General features: G+C 45.5%; 1 protein-coding gene across 3 annotated transcripts in view; it reads right to left on the reverse strand.

Moving 5' to 3' along the window:
• Window positions 1-18,682, reverse strand: part of AMOT (angiomotin) — a 59,977-nt gene that overhangs the window by 20,906 nt on the left and 20,389 nt on the right. For all 3 annotated transcript variants that reach the window (XM_088129296.1, XM_088129295.1, XM_088129294.1), the window contains exons 2-6: window positions 10,864-11,002; window positions 9,228-10,120; window positions 5,129-5,585; window positions 3,960-4,104; window positions 2,551-2,643 (exon numbers count right to left, since the gene is read on the reverse strand). In XM_088129296.1, the coding sequence (XP_087985422.1) occupies window positions 2,551-2,643; window positions 3,960-4,104; window positions 5,129-5,585; window positions 9,228-10,063 (1,531 nt within the window). In that variant the 5' untranslated portion in view covers window positions 10,064-10,120; window positions 10,864-11,002. The remainder of the gene's footprint in view (window positions 1-2,550; window positions 2,644-3,959; window positions 4,105-5,128; window positions 5,586-9,227; window positions 10,121-10,863; window positions 11,003-18,682) is intronic.

Here is an 18,682-nt window from a genome sequence, read left to right on the forward strand (position 1 = left end):
GAGGGGAAAAAAATGCCGTTTTGAGAATGGCGGGGGGGGGGGCAGAGCTAAAAGTGTGAGCTATTAGCTTTGTGGATGAATGGAAACGTGTATCAAGCACATTTTTCAAACGATTATGACACTCAGAATACGGATGGTATGGATCGTATCGTCCTCAGTTATGCCTTGGAAGTTAAGCAGTAGCAAACAGTTGGTGGCTGAGAGGAACTCTGTGTGTGTGTGTGTGTGTGTGTGTGTGTGTGTGTGTGTGTAGGGAGTCCTCTTATTTCAGGAAATCCTGTTTCCCAGAATCTGCAAGGAGGACACAAGAACAGACCTCTTTCCTACTGATGCTACGTAGCGGTTGATTGCAGAGGGTCGCTGGTGCTTGAATTCCCAGGGAACCCTCATAACTGCCACTGCTAATCTCGCCACCCTGAACTGAGGAGCACAGAACTGCCAGGAAAGGTACGTGGTTGCACCTTTGCAGAAATGGAAGACTACGACTGATCTGATACAGGTCTAGACAAGTTCAATCAATGCTGCTTCCAACATCTGGGATAAATTAACAGCCTTTCAACTTACACATTACTTGGGAAGAGCAAAGGAAAGGCTATTGGGAGATCTCTGTCCTAATACAGACACAGATAACTGCTAAAAGACAAAACAGTTAATGCTGCCCTGTCCGCGGAATTCATGCAGCTATTTTTTTATCATGCAGGGTCTGCATTATGAAGACATTGCACATGTGGCCCAGCATCACGAATGATGGAACTGCTGCTTCAGGCAATAGGAGGCAGATTCCTGCTGCTTCCCAGCGCCAAGGCAGTAAGGCAGGCCCCTTTGGGGAATGGCTTGCTGCCCCCATTGGCATCTGCCAGTCCACCAGGGTCATCTGAGCCAACACTCAGAGGTGATTTTGGGGCTTGCCTGCACAAGCAGCTGCCACAATGACTTCACCCTGCACGACTTCAGGGAGTCCCTTCGGAGTGATGCCCTTTTGGCTGGGCAGCCAGAGACTGTGGGGCAAGGGCACCACCAGGAAGGGGGAGCAGAAGGCCCTCCTGGGCGGCCCTTGGGCCACACGCATTGCTGTAGGGAGGCTTCCTTGTGGGGCAGATAGGGCAGATACCTTGTATGAGTATCCCCCTTTAAGGTCTGGGGGCAGCGAGGGCCCCTCCAGAAAACAAGGTGAGTCCCTTTCCTAGTTCTGGAACTGCATGGCAATGCTGACACACTGGCAATTCCTTCCACACACTCTGCTGGGTGGAGCTGCTGGGCCGGGGGCTTGGCTCGTCAAGCCCCACAACCTTTCAGCGCAGGGGAAGACAGTCCTTCCGTTCATATAATTTTGGTTTCCACTGCCATCAGTCTGCTTCCCTGGACTGAGTCGTGGCCTGAAACTGCTTTTGTTCAAAACCAAGGCAGAGCAGAGCTCTTCCCAATGATTCTGGAGAAGGAGGAATTCTTTCTCCCAGTGCCTTCGACAGCCGAGGTACAAGAAGAGACTGGAGAGGAAAGGAATGTGAGGAGGGCAGAGTGATGTCAACACCAAGAGTCCAGCTCTCCGCTCCCTGCTCCACTTTCATCCCAAAGGCTGCAGATGGGCAAAATCCAGATGCAACACGAAGATCCTCCTCCTAAAGCAATTACTGCCTTGAACAGCCCAGGACATCGTTCATGAACTGGAAAAGACACTAGAGGAATGCAATTTTGCACATCGCTTGAACCATATGGAGAACTCTGCAGATTCAAAGCCGTTGGAGAGAAAGAAAGGGGTTCACATGTGGCACAAAGTCAGTGTAATGTGTGACTCCATCCACTGTGGCTTGAAATCATGGCTTATGGTAAAGGTGCGCAAGGCCTATTTTCAGGCAAAGGCTATACCGAGCCTTTGAAAGGCATAATGGAGGCCGTGCTCCAAAATGCAGTCATTGGGGTCAGGACAAAAGCTAACTTTGATGCAACTTCCCTTTAAACCTAATTAATTAAATGCCATTAGTACTATTCCCCACATATTTTGAGATTCCCTGCTTCTGCCCCATTAAAAGCTACGGTTTTGTAGCCAATATTGAGTGGGGGCTCAGCTAAGAGCTTGAGGGGGGCATAGCAGCTCCGGCCCTTGGTTGTACATCTCTGGATGAAGACTTATAGATGAACCAGGCCAATACTCCATGTTCAATTAACCATGATTCTAGAACAATGGCCTAGCACAACAGGTGAACTTCAGCAGGAGGAAAGCAAGCTGGTCAGAACAGCATGTCTTTTTCCAAAACTGAGTTTATATCTGGCCTTCTTCCTCAAGGCAGCTGAAAATTAGCTACCCAACAGCAGAGGAGAAATGGCAGCTGAAACGTCTGAGTGGATACGAGAAGGAGTTCAGCAGTGGTTACTCTTTCACTAGCAAGAGACCAACGGTGCTTGTTCTTGGCTCTCACCAACTTCTGTTGCTCTCCTGGGGATTTCTCAAGCCCCCTTTCTTCTGCTTTAAGCAATCTCTGCATCAGACCCCCCCCCCCCTTTGCAAAGTATCAACCACAGCTGTTGGTACAGGAAATGTGATGGACTCACTTTGTGCAAAGAGCTGGGAGATGGTTTTCCTGTTATCCTCAGTGCCTTCAAATTCTTTCTCTGCAAGTTGCTTATGAGCTGTATCCATACGTTCTGAAAAAGAAAGAAGAAATACATGGGTCATTTAACTATTGAGTTAATTAATTAGTTATTAACTTAATGATTAGAGTCTATCCCACGTCTACTTTTCTTTCTGCCACAAATGTCTAGATAAGGCAGGCTGGACTGAGAGAGAAAGAGAGAGAGAGAGAATGACTGCCGCCCAAGTCACCCAGTGAACTTCCATGGCTGAAGATGGGTTTGAACATGGGTGTCCCTGGCCTAGTCCAGAATCTTTAACGATGATGTCCCCCTGGCTCTTGCACATCACCAAGCTCAGGGGTCTCCAAATCTTCAAGGGGCAGCTACTGTATTCTATTCCAGCAAAATTGCCCAGCCCTGTATTTTGCTCCTGCAGCGATGAACCAAATGCTCTGGGAAGCCCCTGAACAGAATGGAAGGGCAAAAGCCTCAGCAAGTCCTTCCTTCTCTCTTGTGAAGACAGCCATCTTGGTGAATGGCTACTGGTAGCCTTATCTTCTCCCAAGAATCTTTCTGACTGTCTTTAATGGGTCTTCAAGTTATCAAACTTTGCTGCACCTTCAGACACCAAATGTCATTGCTTAACTATCCTCTGTGCAAGAAGCGTGACCCCATTCCCTCCCCACCCCAGACCTAATTCTGCATGGTTCTCCTAATTGGAGAGGACCCTGGAGAACTGCCCTTTATATACCCACACATCCCTCTTTCCCTTTGAAGTTTACCTGCCTCATGGCTGTGTTATACAACTGGGAGGGGGGAAGGAGCTAAAAACACCTCTTGCCCGAAGGGCAAAGCCACAAAGCGTGAGGGACGGGACCCGACCAATCGAGCACTCTATCCAGCTTTCTGGCCCTGTACTCCCACAAATGGGTAGGAGCCAGCATAAAATATCAATCTGATCTCATTTCTATTTAAAATAAATTGATTTTTTTAGTGATTTTAACACTGTGCTTCTTTAAAAAAAATATGAATACTCTCCTATTTTGCTGTGCCACATTAATAAAAATGGTTCTGAACTTTTAAATTTTAAGTTCTCTTGGAGGACTCTTTCCGGCCTGACAACTCTGTCAACTAAATCAGTGAAAACACAGACTGAACTTTGTAGCTGGGTAGGAAACTATTTTTTCCCTCCCCAAATTATGATACTGAACAAGAATAAATGTGATTAAGATGCAAATGTATAAAGGATTTTACAAAGGGAGAGGAAGTGAGAAAGTGCATATATTTTCTGGTTTTTTTTTAAGGAGTCACAGAATTACATCACTGATCTTAAATATAGGAATTCAATCATTCAATGGCAGTAAGAATGATTTTAAGGTTTCTTTTACCTCTGAGATCACGATTGAAGTCATGAAGTCTGCGGATTTCACATTCCAGCTTGTTTCTCATGGTCTTTTCCAGAGCCTCCCGCTTTGAGGAAGACTTCTCCAGATTTTTATAGGCCTCTGAAACTTGTTGAATTTCCGTTTCCAGCTATGACAAATAATTAAATGAGAATGAAACACATCAAATATTCAGCAGTGACTGTTCTAATATTCAGCACTGAATTACATCAGCTCCGTGAAATGCTCTGAGAAGAGCTGCTGGCTGATCTGGATTGTGCGCAAAGGAGACGCGCTTAGGCCTTGCAGCCCCGTGGCAGAAAGAGCCCCTTTCGCCTGGCACACGATGCCCTTTCAGCCCTGACGTGAGCAGCCGGGCTCCAGGATGCCTGCAGAGGCGGCCAGCCGGGAATCAGATGCGAGGTCTCTGTATGCTTCCAGAGGGAGTCAGTGTACAAAATTCATAACTACATGCATAAACACTCTGGAACACGTCTCCCTTCCAATCTTCCAAGGAATTGTGAATCAACCATAGAGACATTTCAACACCCTGACGAAGTCACAATTTGCAGGGTTTGGAGGTAGGAAACTTGTGCTAAGGTATTATTTGCTTCAAACTTACTTGCTGAATAAGCACAATGACTGGGTTCACATGTCATGCGAAGTAAAAACCAGACAAACTACATTATGGCTTAGCATAATATGTGAACTCAGCCCTTGCCCCAAACCAGAGATTCATTATCTCTGCAGAGCCTACTGCAGCTTTCCCTCAACCTGGCCTGGATTTCATCTCCCATTGTTCCCAGACTATGTTGGCTAACAGCCTGGTGGAAAATGATGGGAGTCAACGCTTCTCTCTTAATACTGGGCTGGGAAAAGCTGCTCCACAGCAAACAGCAGAGCTCTTTTCTCAGTCCTACTGGGAACGCCAAGGCCTGGACCTGAGGCTTTCTGCACACCAATGCATGTCTTCTGCCACTGAGCATTAGCTCCGCTTAAGGTGCACCCGTGGAAGTAGCCCAGAATCAGGAGACTCAGGACACAGATTAAATCAGGACATAAAGATGGGGGATACCCCTAGAGATGGTTTATCTGCAAGAGCACCGGTGTTCTCCAAAGTATCGTCCTTGGGGTATCCAAAAGAGAAAGAAAGGGGAAGAAAAATGACTTCCTACCTTTTGCAGCCTTGCTACTTTTTCATAGCATCCATCCAGCTCTTGCCGTAGAGACTTGTTCTCCTCAGAGAGGATTTCCACCATCTGCTGGGCCCTGGAGACAATGACATAGGGGTCCACCGGCATTTGTTGATAGGGAGAAGGTGCTGGTGGGGGCCTGGGCAGGGCCGAGTAAGAGTCCCCTTGCTGGTGCTGCTGCTGCCCAATAACAGGCTGGCAGAGTCGGTAAAGGTCACCCTGGTGGATCTGGTTGGGCAAAAACAGCTGCTGCGTCCGTGGCAGAGAAAACGGGTCTCCTTGGTTGGGGGTCAGAGGAGGCTGATGCTGAGAAGGTGACAGCCTGGAAGGCGGCAGTGACTGTAACAGCGTCAGGGACCCCAAAGAGGTCAACGAGGAGGTCGGGCTGTGGTGGTGGGGAGGTCGTTGTTGGAATGGCAGCTGAATCTCTGGGTTTTGCCTGCCAAGGACAATCAATACCAATTCATTTGAATGGGTCTACCCCACTGGATGCTACATTTGTACCCGCAGCTTCCCTACCTGGTGCCTCCCAGACACTTCAGACAGACTTCTATTCCATCACCATCTGAGCTTTGGGCTCAATTCTCCTTAGCCCTTTCTGACACAGCAGAGCCCATGCTGGTTGGGCTTTGGTGCTAAAGGCTGCTGGGCGTGGATGGTGCTGGTCCCAGCTTTGGATGCTCAAGTGATCACCTATAGCTTGACACATCTTCCAATTCAGCTACAGTATGAACAACTTAGTTGCCTGGAACAGATGCGATGAAGCTCCAGAGTTACGGACAAGACCATTTCCAATATTTTTGGAAAACCTCAACTGGGTCAGAGCATAGCAACCAAGTTGATGACCCAGGCTCATAGGTATGAGCAGGCTTCGCCTATATATAAGGAGACTTCACTGACATCCATGTATTGTTCATAGGCACAATTCAAAATACTGAAGCCCTGTGTAGTCTGGGATCTGGCTAGAATCTGAAGGGCTCCCTGTTCTTACTCAAACTGGCTGGATGGCTGACAGCGTTGCCACACCTTTGTCTGCAGAGCTTGGGTGTCTCCTGCAGAAAGGCCCTTTTTGTGGTGATGTCAAAACCTGGCAAATTGGTTATTCCAGACCTCCTTGTTGCTCATTTGGGCTTCGGGGCAGTCCATTTAATTGAACTGGAGTTGTTTGGGTTTGTTCTTATATGTGACTGCCTGGTTTGTTCCGTAAAAGGTTTCTAAGGATGCTCACTTAGTTAATTCAGGTGCGGACTCTGCATCTTTCCAGATCTGGCTCAAACAGGGCAAGCTCTCCCAGCCTCCATCACTCACATGGTTGGGGCTGCTGGGAATTGGAGTTTGACAACACAGGGAAAGGCCCCAGCCTCTCCCCCCGCCCCCGCAATTAATTGCTGCTTTTGTACATTATTCATCTACAATGGTAAGCTTTCATTCCATTTATTATTAGTTTCATATAATCATTTAATCCGCCCTGAATGTCATATGGCCGAAAAGCAGTGCGACAACTATTTGAAATCAAGAAATACATTTTGTAACAGAAGTGAAGCGGCATGGAGGAAGTGAGGCTTTTGTCCTGAACCTGGGCACGTGGGGCTGGAGGGGACAGGAGGGAGTCCTTTCCATTCCTTCTGACAGCTCTGCAGCTGCAGAAACAATTCTCATGCAACTTCTCCCTAACTATGTGAATGCAGATCCACGCACACTCAAAGATGCACTATAAATCCGAATTACCAATTTGCCTCAAGTGTGGCTGTTCTGTGAACCTGAGCAGCTTTTGCTAGCAAAGGATCAGCAAAACTGTCAAAACAGAAACAAAGAATGGAAAAAACGATAAAGCAATCCCAACGAAGCAGTGCCTTTAGTCAGAAGATCTCGTTTCAATGAGCCGGTCTTTAAAATACAAAGGAGTCACAATTCTGGACGCGTTGGACCACTTATTGATTCACAGTCTGGTCCCGCCATGACAACTGTGGTTGTGATCAGAAGCTCGTCTGAGCTAGTCCTCCAAGGAGGACACTTTGAGGGAGAAAAGCAGCACCTTCAGCCTCAGCTGAAAGCTCTGGTGACGGAGGTGGCTGAGTGCTTTGCCAACCCACTTCTTGGCGAGGAGACCAGTCTGCAGCTGCAGGGGCAGGCGGGGCCCCCAGCGCCTGGGGTCCAGCCCTCAGAGCACCTCCAAGCCTGCTGCTGCCAACATATAATTTCTGACATGACAGAAACAGGATCATAATTAATATGGAGAGCCATCATGTCAACAGCATTTAATTAATTTTACTTTAATTAAGAGAAAAAGGAGGTGACCTTGAGTTTTTCTTGAATAAATAGACCTAACATGAATCAAGAGCTGATTTAATTCTTTTTCCTGGTCCAAGACTGGCATTTTTTGTGCCAGACACCAGATGTCTCTACTGCAGCTTCAACCTTCTGCACAGATAGTCAATAAACCTGGATTCTCATGGCTGAGCCAGGAATTAACCCTGCTTTATCCCAAGATACCTTACCAAAGACCCTGTGAAGCCTCTCCTGCCTTGTACAAGCAAGTGCGGTTCCCGATCGTCCTATGCCTTGTCTGTGGAAACCACCTCTGCAGAGAAGCCTGCCTGGAGCTCCTACGGAACTCTTCTTAATAACCAGGGAAGACTTCTGTATTTTCAGTGTTTAACGTTGTTAGACCTGGGTAGTGTTTTATAGCTGCAAATACTGTCAGCTGTTCTGGAAAAAAATATTTTGAAGGGTGGAGATGTAAAGCTATAAATAAGGTCTGGTTCTATCGTGTGCTAGTAGCTTTACTCTGCTAAAACCACCCATCCCGTGTGTTTTGTTAATGCATACCTCACCCAATCACCTTTGCTTACTGGGCTGTCCCAAACTGTAATAAGCAAACAGGTTGACTGCTGAGCCCAGACCCAATACGGCCCTCTCTCAGTGGCCCAGAGAATAACGTTCGGCTCAGAGTGGAAACTTTCAGAATGGCAGCCCATTTCATTTCAGTTCATTTGCCCAGATGTTCCGAGTTGCCCGCAAAGACTTCTTGTAAAGACATCTGCCAAAGGCCTGCACAGTGCAGTAAAACCTGCCTGTTCTGGCATCCTCTCCTATTTATTCGGAGAGATCAAAGGCCTGTTCCATGACCTTTCATGCGTATAAACCGACCATCTGAACACAAGCCGGGCAACGGATTCAGAGAAGCAAAGCACCCATTCCCAAAATATTGGGGGACCATTCTGCCAAGCACTGAACAGGCAGTTGCTCAACTGCTAATTCACACAATTTTCCTGCCAAGGGATTTAAAACAAAACAGAAAACAAACCAAAATCTCTGGTGTTTGGTATGACCGACATGCATTTCCTGCAACATGAAGGAAATACAGCCACTCCTAGCTGGATCATCAAATTGTTCAGGGAAAAAAAGACGGAGCTGGCTTGGCGTTCCACCCTCTGGAACAGGAAAATACATCGGTGCCAACCACAAGCGCCAATTAAAAGCCAGCCGTCCCCTCCTCAACTAGGTGCCTGTTATAAAGAGGACCCACCACTAGTTTCCACTGCTAGTCAGAGTACAGGGCAAACTGTTTTTTACAAGAAGTTGGGGGCACACAAGTACTTTGAAAAAATATGTAGTCTCCAAGGCCAGATGTGGTGAGATCAGGGAGCAGGGAGGTTCCCAGTGCCCCAACGCTTTACCTCTCCTGAAGTCGCCACATGCCTGTTTCAGAGCCGGCCTTGAATCCCAGGGCCCCGAATGAGCAGTTTGTGGCTGAATGTCAGTAGCGCCATGGTTTGGGTCGTGGGGGTCAGAGAGCTGCTGCAAAGTCGGGAGGCCGGAAGGGGGAAGGTACCACTGGCGTGCAACAAGATGCCCCCCGCCCTCTTTGAGAGCATCCTCCAAGGCAGCTGGGCCTCCAACCCCCGGACCCACTCCCAGCAACCTGGTGCCCAGCTATAAGAAGCCAAAATCCCACCATCCCTGGCAAATGCCGCTCGAGAGCAGCTGACAACAGAAAGGACGGAGTGGCATCTGACGGGCAGCCTCCCCAAACCTCCAGGCTCAGCACTTAGGACCACGGGAAGGCTGAGTAGCTTACCGGAATGAGCCGTATTCAGGGGGGTGCTGGTACCTCATTGCAGGCCCATCGCAGCGCCCTTGCTGGGGCAGGCGGTGGTCGCCATAGAAATGCCCGGGCTCCTGTGGCTTACAACTCATGGACGGGCTGGACACATTCTTGTACGGGTATTCGGGAGGGGGCCCCCGGTGCTCCATCCCTTTCACGCCGGGCTGCGGAGGAGCTGCCCCGGAGGTCTTGTAGAAGTCATTGGTCTGCTGGGAGGAGAGCGGGGAAAGCGGGGCGCTGGTGACGGGGGCATGGGCCTTCACACCGCTGGTGGCCAGAGACAGCTGCATCAGCCGCTCGCTCAGGGAGCGGACGTGTCCCTGCTTGAGGTCCTTCAGTCCTTCGTCCTGGTGGACCTTCCCTGGGCTCAGCCGCTGCACTGTGGGGCGCCCTTCGGTCCTCATCTTCTGGTTGGAGACGCCGGTCACGTAAAACGCTGCTCCGACGCTAGCATGTGGTTGGCCCCTGAAGTACTGAGACTGGACTTTGGCTTCTTCGTAGGTCGGGAGGTCCTCACTTGTTTGGAGCCTTGGCGAGAGCTGCTTCTCCATGATGCTGTTGTCCATTTGAATCTCCTGGCCCTGGGGCTCTTGGCGGGCAACATGGGTCCCGATGGGGTGGTCCTGGTTGCTCAGCCCTTCGCTGGGAGCCCCGGGGCTCCCGTTGCTGGCAAAAGGTGGGGTGCTGCCTGTGGCCTGCTGGTGCAGAGCAAGGAGGGTGCGGCTCTCGTTAGGATTCCCATATCGGAGCTGCTCCTGCAGCAAACGCTGTAAAACTGTCGTTGAGGTTTGCTCTTCTGAATTCCTCATCTCCACTGCGATCCCTCGTGGGTGGAACGCAAAAGGGGGGCCGTGGCTGCCCTGGGCCTGGAGTGGGAGGGAAAGAGGATTAGTGGGGGAGCTAATGAGGAAGGGCAGGAGAGAAGAAAGGTAGGGAGAGATAAACAAAGTTAGGAGGTCCTTCTCATGAAAGATGAGTTGAGTTTCCAGGGACTATGAGGAGGTGAAGATCTTATTTGTAATGTCCCCACCTTCTAAAGGCAAATGTCTTGAGGCAAGGACCACCCTTTTTTCAAATTGCTTTCTGAGGGCCAGAGAGATTACAACTGGTGATGACACATCGCTACAGCAAAAGGGTCCAAGACATGCACCTCATTTTGGGGAGGATTTAAAGGTCAAATGAGTGCCTTAAGCTTTGCAAACTTAAGGGGACCCATTTTGCCCCTTGAGTTTCCAAGACCGAAAGTATCAGGCTGCAAAGGTTGGCGATGCCCATCCAGGGGTGCTCTGAGAGCTTCAAAGGGACGCTGATGGGCTGCATAAAGCCTCTGGGCCGCCTATCCTGGCCTCTGCGTCAGCTAGGTCCTCTCTAGCTGGGTCGGAGTATAGCTCCCAGAATTCCTACTCTGAAGGCTCATCCAGTGTGCTTGATGGGAAAAAATGTATGAGAAGAAATGAATGTTTCTCAAGTCATTGTTCATGGAAGGAACTCTTTGTAATTGCTGAACAATTAAGGGTTTTATTTTCACTTTTTCATCCCAAGAGGTGATACATATGAACCGTAGTGGGCAGTTGCCACACACGGAAAAGGACGAGCAATCTCTGCTTACTTCAGTTTGTGGACTCAGAAGGAACCGTTCCGAAGCATGAGGAGAGGCTGGCTCTTTTTGGCAAGACAGAAACAAGGGTATATTCAAGATCCCGTCAGGATTGGAGTTACTCAATTAATTCTTTACTCTTTAGAAAGTTCTGAAAACAGGAAAGGGTGAAAAATTATTAAAATACCCTATTTTTCTTCCTTTTCCCAATAACAAGTCTTTTTTCTTAATTTCTAGCACAAAAGCTGGCAATGTTGTGACTTTGGACACCACAACCTTCATTAAATCCCTAAATAATACCTGGAGAATTTCCTTTTATTTAAAAATTAACACACACACCCCACCCACGATTATGGAATCTTCCAAGGTTTCAGTGTTCTTGCATGAGAATTTGCAAAGTTTCCGGTAAAAGCATAAAAGGTCTTGAAGCTGAAATGGAGGCCATTTTATTATTATTTTTTCACTTCCTGTGTCTGCAAAAGTTTTCAGACTTGGTTCTAGCTCTTAAGAATCAGAAGATACCAGATTAGAAAGAATTCTAGGAATAGGTAGTAATACATGTGAGACCAGAAAGCATAAGGTCCTTCCAGGCCTCTTGGGCGTCCTCCCGTGTGCTCCACGTATCCCCAGGAAGTCTCCCACAAATAAAGCTGCCTTCTAATCTGAGGACTCATGTTCCTCCTAGGACAAAGGGAATGGACCTCCAACACTGATCATGGACTCTTAGACAACAGAGGACTCTTCGCCCAGCAGAGTTATGTTCTTGGGAACAGAAGACAGAATTGGCTATTTGTAACCTCAAAAGAAAGGCGTCAAATGAGTAAGGATGACAAGATTTTGGTGTCTTGGTAAAGGACAGAGTTTGGAAATACAGAAAGGGAGGACATTCACTACCAGTGATCCCCACTGTTTGACTCTGGTATCAAATATGGTTGGATTTTGGTACAAGTTTGAGGGAGGGCACGTGGTCCCCTAATCGATCAGAGTTTCCTTCTTCTACTTTCAAGCAAACTGTACAGAATGATATCAGCATCTAGATAATTGGGGGTGAAAGGGAAATATTCACATTTCTAATATGCAAAAAGTCAATACTGTATGAGGCAGTGGCTATAGTAGTTAGAGTGCCAGGACATGAAGACTTGGGTTCAAATCCATGTGCATGCGTAATGTTCCAAGAATCACCTGATTCCTTCCCCAGTAAATCTATTTTGAAGTGTTAATGAACATGCAGAACTGGGGAAATGAGGGTAAGAGAAAAAACATATGCTTCTTTAGTTTCTTGGAAAAGGAATGGAATAAATTTAACCAAAAAAATCAAGCAACAGCAATGTTTAAAATATGAACATGCTGGTTCGAATTAGGAACCAAGACCATCCAAACAGCCTTGTTTATGGTTCTGTATTTTCAATGGTTTGTTGTATAGGAGAGGAAGTAGATTTAGATGGACAGAGGACCAAAATTCTGCATTTAAGCAAAATTATACCTGTTTGTTGGGCTGGGTGGGGTGAATTAGGGAGAGTGGTGAGTAACGTTGTGGAATGCTTTTAGAAAGCAGCAAGTAGATACAGTGATAACAATGGGTATTTTATCTAGACTAGGGAGCTTAACTATGATTAAAACTATATACAAATGACTGTAGAATTCATGTGACCAAACTTAGGAAGATAATGAGAGATAACGCATATCTTCTCCTGACTGGTTCCTAAGAGAGCTACTAAAGGCAATCCCCAACCCCCAAAGGGCTAGCGAATGACAGGAATGGTAGTACAGCTGATCTGGACATCACCAAGTTGAGAAAGATGTCTTTAAAAGCACAGCAAAATAGAATCTATGCCAACAGTCTCCCTCCCTCCCCCCCCCCCGAAAATACAGTACAATTCCTAAACATTGTTCCTAGGGTATGTCCTAATCAGCAACATTCAAACAATAGCAAAAGGAGTAAAAAGAATGAAAAAGACGAGAAAAAAAATTCCAACTGAAACATGAGGATAAGAAGCTTAACATATCAGAAGATCAAATGCTTGTAAGAAAGCATGAAATACTTAAGACCGCAGCAGGACTACCATAGGAAATAGCCAAGGTAGGTCTCCACAGAGGAAGCCCCGTGACTGGCTTCAGAACACCACAATGGAAGCTCAGATGTTGGTGGCTTGCAAAGAACTTATCCAGAATCTGTAAATGAGTGACCAGGCTCCTATGGAGAGTCAGCCTTTGTTGTATCCTGACCCCCAGCTGTTGTGGATTCCAAAGCTCATACCCATCATTTTGAGCTAGATCTAGCAATATCTTGAAAATGAAGTTGTCTCAAGAAGGCAAGCCACACTCCACATAATTATCTGCAGCATTGTGGAGCTGCTGAAGGGTCCATAGACTTTCCTCTGCTGTAACTACGGCATCTGTCACCTTTGCTGGTCAATGACTAAAATAAAATAAAAGACTGACTGTCATCCTAGCCAGATATGAAATTAGGCAAACACTTTTCTGACCACTGCCACCATACTGACATGCACAGTTCATAGTCCCAGATTCCAAAACCTGCAAATTCAAGGCAGGCTGAACTTGAATTGTGAAATCACTAATTCTATTAAGCAAGGGGACCTCTGTTTTTAATTAAACTGAGCTTCATTTTGTTTTGAAGTTCTAGGCAAGTAAGTTAACAGCTTCTCAGGAACTGTGATAGAAAAGGAAGACTGTGCTTTTCATTAGTGACTTTGGGCCAGTCACTCTCTTTTCTACCTCACAGAGTTGTTGTTGCAGGGAAAAATAGCAGGAGAGAGTGTTATATATATTACCTTGAACTCCTAATGAAAGGCATGATATAAGTCTAATAAACAAATGACACTAGATGATTTCTCCAAGCTGTTTAGCAGCAGTTAAATAGCTCAGGATATTGACCAGACCTTTTGGGACACCAGACTGAATCATCATGTTACCCAACAGAAATCTCACAGTGCTACAGTAATAAAGGTCCAGAATAGAAATTCCCTTCACCAGATGGCTAAGGTCCTTTGAACTAACTATGGTTTCCAAGTCAAAACATATACTGGGAAGTACCTTACAAACTACTCTCAGCATGTTAATGGTTCTTCTTTCCATTTCATGGGTCAACCCTGGACCATAAGAGCACTCAGAATGACTGAATGAAAATGTGACTGTGACAAAGCAAGTCATAATTCTTTGTGGTCACCAACACAATGGAACTGGCCTGATCATGTGCTTTAGCTTGAGCATGACTGACCAACTCAAGCCATTTACCAATGTCATTCAAGTCACAATCACTGCTATATCATCATTCCTCAGAAACTCAGACAATTTATTTGGCTCTCCAAAATGGGGAAGGATGCTCCAAAATGGGGAAGGTGTGGCCACATCAACTGCCAGGGCCGTGTATCTATTCCAATGCTAGACGGAAGCTTCAACAAAAATTGTTTATGGAGATGAAAAGGACATTTTCAAGACCTTCGAGAAATCATGAAGATGCAATAAAGTTCTGAAGAGGGCCGTTCTGATATTGTTTCTCGTCAGTGTCAAAATGAGGAGATGCTACAACTCTAAACTATAGAGTTATAAATGACAACACAAACAAAACTGATCTAAGATGTCATGAAAGACTTCTGCAACCTTCTCCAGCTACACATGAAACTCACTAGATGTGTCTGACTGGAAATCACAGCATCCCAACTCAAGACAATCCAGGACCACAGCGGGAGCTGTACTTAAACACATCCAAAGAGCACAAGGTTAGACCACAATTTCACCTCTTCAATCCCCAGCATAACCTGCTCCTCTATGGGGAATTAATATTGTGAAAACGCAAAGCAGTGCAAATTTTGCTCACTATTTAATTGCTTCTGCTGCACTCTAAAGAGTTTCAAACTTTTTGATCAGACTACAGAGTGATTTAAAAAATTATTGTGCAATGCAGAAGTCTATCTCCACCTTTCTGGCACCATATTCTTTCAACGTCAAGTAGATTATCCTTCTGAACTGTTTTACAAGCTGCTCTTCCAGAGAGAGAGAAGATGACTCTCTCATCCACCTACATCAACAAATACTTACTTAATTTAAATTAAAATCTATATTAAATTGGTTCTCTGACCACCAGAATTCTTAAAGCCCTATACCCTTAAAAAGCAATGAAATACAACCGTCATAACAAAAAGGCAAACATAAATTATTATTTAAAAACAAGCTAAACATACACACACAAATCAGAGACCAGTTTCAACTTATCAGAGAAGTTCCACAGATCTTGATCTTCCATTTTAAATACTGCATGTTCTGCACATGGGGCGGATAAGATAATAAATGTAGGCTCTTTCCTCACAGTAACAACAGCTGAACCTTCAGGATCACTTCCTGAGAAACACACCCCCTTCTCCCCACTGCATTCAATGAGACCAGCGAGTACCTTGCTTTGGGGGCATTAAAGCTTTCCTTTCCACTAGATTTCCTTATCACTTTCTACGGGGAGAATCCTAGAGGCAGAAGAAGGGACCGCGGAGGCTGTTGTGTCTCACCCACCTTCAGGGCAGGAACCCAAGTTAGAGCTTCCCTGACAAATGGCTATCCAGCCTCCACCTGAACAAATCCCGTGCAGGGGAGACCCTCACCTCTCCAAACCCTTCATTCCCCTGTTGAACTGCTCCTCGAGAATTCTTCCTAACAATCAGAATCTGAATTTCTCATCTCATCAGGAAGGCATGGAAGTCTCAGTAAGAAGTTGGTCTGCAATTGTCCTGGACAAGTAGAATTTTTTTTCAGGCACTTAGCAGCCAAGCTTTTCTTTCTTTTGTCCATTGTTCTGCACCAATGAGCAAACTCGCTCAATATTTTCATTGTGAAATGCATCAGTAATGTTTTACTACAGCGCGGAAATACAGAATACAGAAATTTATTATGTGGAACTTCCTCCGTCCTCCTAGGACTTCTGGTAGGCCTTGAAAGGCATTTCCTTAGCTAATGAATAGAAAACGAGGAAATGAATCGAAAACGAGGCCTCCTACTCCACCTTGACAGAGCAACTTTTCTCCAGAAAGAGAGGATAAATTAATCCTCAACTTCACACAAAGAGTCCAATAATCCAACAGAGTTAGTATGCAAAGCTTCAAGTGAATCAACTAACTGTAGTACTCATTCAAGTCACAAGTGCATGCCAGGTCCTAATCCATAGAGAAATTAGGGGAGGAGAGGCTGGTGGTCCTATCACAGAGTGGTCAAGGAGAAAGAGCAAGAGAGGGGTGGGGGGGGGCTAGACAGCAAAAGGTCTTCACCAAGCACAATGGTCAGAGTGAAAGAAAGACATCTAGGAGGTACAGGAGCTGCCACCATTTTGTATATATGTTTGCGAGGGAGAAACAGATAAACCCAGCTGGTTAAAAAGGACTCCATATCCAGAAAGACTGAATGCACGGCAACCCTGTCTGTTGTGCGATGCCATTCGGATTCCCACCCCTTGCATCGAACCACAGGCCTTCTTTCTCGCAATGCATTACTGCAATTCTGTAACTTACGTACAACATTATTTTATCGACCTGAAAAAACCCAAGATATCACTGAGCAGAAACACATAGTGACTAGTCCACACATTGTAAGTTATTTAATCATGGCTTGGTGTACTAACATTCTATACTGAATCCATATAACTAGTTTACCACAGTGTGTGAACACAGTCACTCAAGTGTTATGCTTCACTTAGCTACCATGCAGTCATTTCCCTAACTCCTTTTCTTGACCTTCCATCCTTTCGGTATGTTTCTTACTTTTCTTCTTTAAAAAAACAGAGCCTTTATTTTCACTCCTCCTTATGTTTATTTCTCCTTGTTTCTTCCATTTTGTATGGGTGTTTTCTAATTGAGCCCCTTACACGCTTCAAAAGCTTCTGCTTTACAGATGAGACCATCCCGTTTCATCCTGCTAAGACTTGCCATTATCCACCATCAACAGAAGGAACATCAGAACTCTTTTTGATGTGGGACCAGCCGTATCTCCAGATCATCTACAGCTTGCTCTTCTATTTTCCACTGGCAATCTGACTCCCTTTGACTCTTGGTTAGTCTCAAACAAATTGAATCATCCTTAGTGAAGAAAGGTTTCAAAATACTTTGTGTAATGAAACACCCGCTACAAATTCATGGAGAAGAATGAACACAAATTCCCCAGAACAAGAATAAACAATGCTCTACCTTCGCTCAAGGACAAGCACTCCCTGGAAAGGGAAAGAAGTCGTATCAGAGTAATCTTGAAACTAATTTTACACAACACATTTGCTATGTACAATTTTAAGACTGAATGGCTTATTTGCATAATATGGAGCACAATGAACAATCTAGGAGTGATCTTTGCAGGACCGTACTGGAAATTATGTTATATACAACTTTCACACAATGCTGCATATCAGGTTTGCTACAGTACCACAAGCATCTTCCCTTTGCTTGTGAAGCGGATGCCCAGGACATTCACTGCAACCTGCAAAAATCTGTTTTGGAGTTAAAAAGCGAAACAAAACTAACAGCTTCCTGGAATCCTGGAGCCATTTTTTATTCCCAATCGGGGATAAACTTCTCCCCTGCTTCATCAATTGCTGGCCTTGCAATCAGCCCCCTAGTAACACTGGGAAGTTTACAAGAGTATCAAATGGCCAAGGCAGAGAGATGGGAACAAATACTTGGGGAAAGTTAACAATGCATGCAATGCCTCCTTAAACATAAAAAAGAGGCCTGAATTCAGGTGATACATTCATAGAATCGTAGAGTGTAAGGGAAGGAAGCTGTCTTGGAGACTACTACAGCATCCGTGACTGATGGCCATCCAATCTCTTCTTAAATACATCCAGTGAAAAAGGGTCTGCCACTTCCTGGGGCAGTCTGTTCCACTACAGAACAGCTCTTAACTTTAGGAATCTTCCTGATGTCCGACTAAAATCCAGTGCCTTCTCATTTAAATTTAAACTCAATTTGTTTTTTGTCCTGTCTTCTGGAAAGACACTGAATGCTTCTGCCCTGTTCTGGGACTGCCTTTCAGGAACTTGAAGACTGTTCTCCTCCGGACATGCTGCAGTTTGCCAATGTCCTTCCTAAAATGCAGTGTCCAGCACTGGGTGCAATATTCTAGGTGTGGTCTGACCACTGCAAAGTAGAAAGAGGAAGAGGGACTTCGCTTGCATCCTGGCACTATTTCTGATGAAGCACTCAGGGTGCACTATGTCCATCCACACATTCTTGCAGTAAACTAAACTGTTCACTCTATCAAAAAAGCAGATCAGTTAGTTTGGTGTAACTTCTTCTTGATAAACCCATGCTTGCTCTTGCAAAGCAACTAATTCTTTTCTAAATGCTTACAAACCAACTGCTTAATAATTTATGCCAGAATTTTGCTCAGTATTGACGTCAAATGGACTGATCTGTGGCTACCCGGATCCTCTTTCTTTCAACAGTCTCACAAATTTATGACTTCTCTTTCATTATTTTTCTTGGACATTAATATTGTTTCACATTCACTCTCGTTCCCATACAAATCTTGAAAAAGCTCTTTCCCAGCATCCCAATTCACTCCATCACTTTTCCTTTTAAACCTATTAATTCTCATTCTCCTTGAGAATCCTTGTTTAGCTCTATCCACCCAACTCCACTGCATTTTTAATTTCTCTCCAAATCACTCTGCATCTTCTCTGCCTCTTTTAATCTTAATTGTTCTTTGCTCTCTTTGGCTGTACTCTGTTATCTTTTTCTCTGGGTGCAGCTTTCTCTCAAACTCATGTTTTTTTGCAGCAATCATTCTCCAAATGCATTTTTTTTGCTCATCCATAGCTGTTTTCACTTCATCATTCCAA

This window comes from Python bivittatus, unplaced genomic scaffold (genome assembly GCF_059951505.1).
Source record: "Python bivittatus isolate LINGU-HERP-01145 unplaced genomic scaffold, Pbiv_v1 ctg000790_np1212, whole genome shotgun sequence".
NCBI classification, from domain to species: domain Eukaryota; kingdom Metazoa; phylum Chordata; class Lepidosauria; order Squamata; family Pythonidae; genus Python; species Python bivittatus.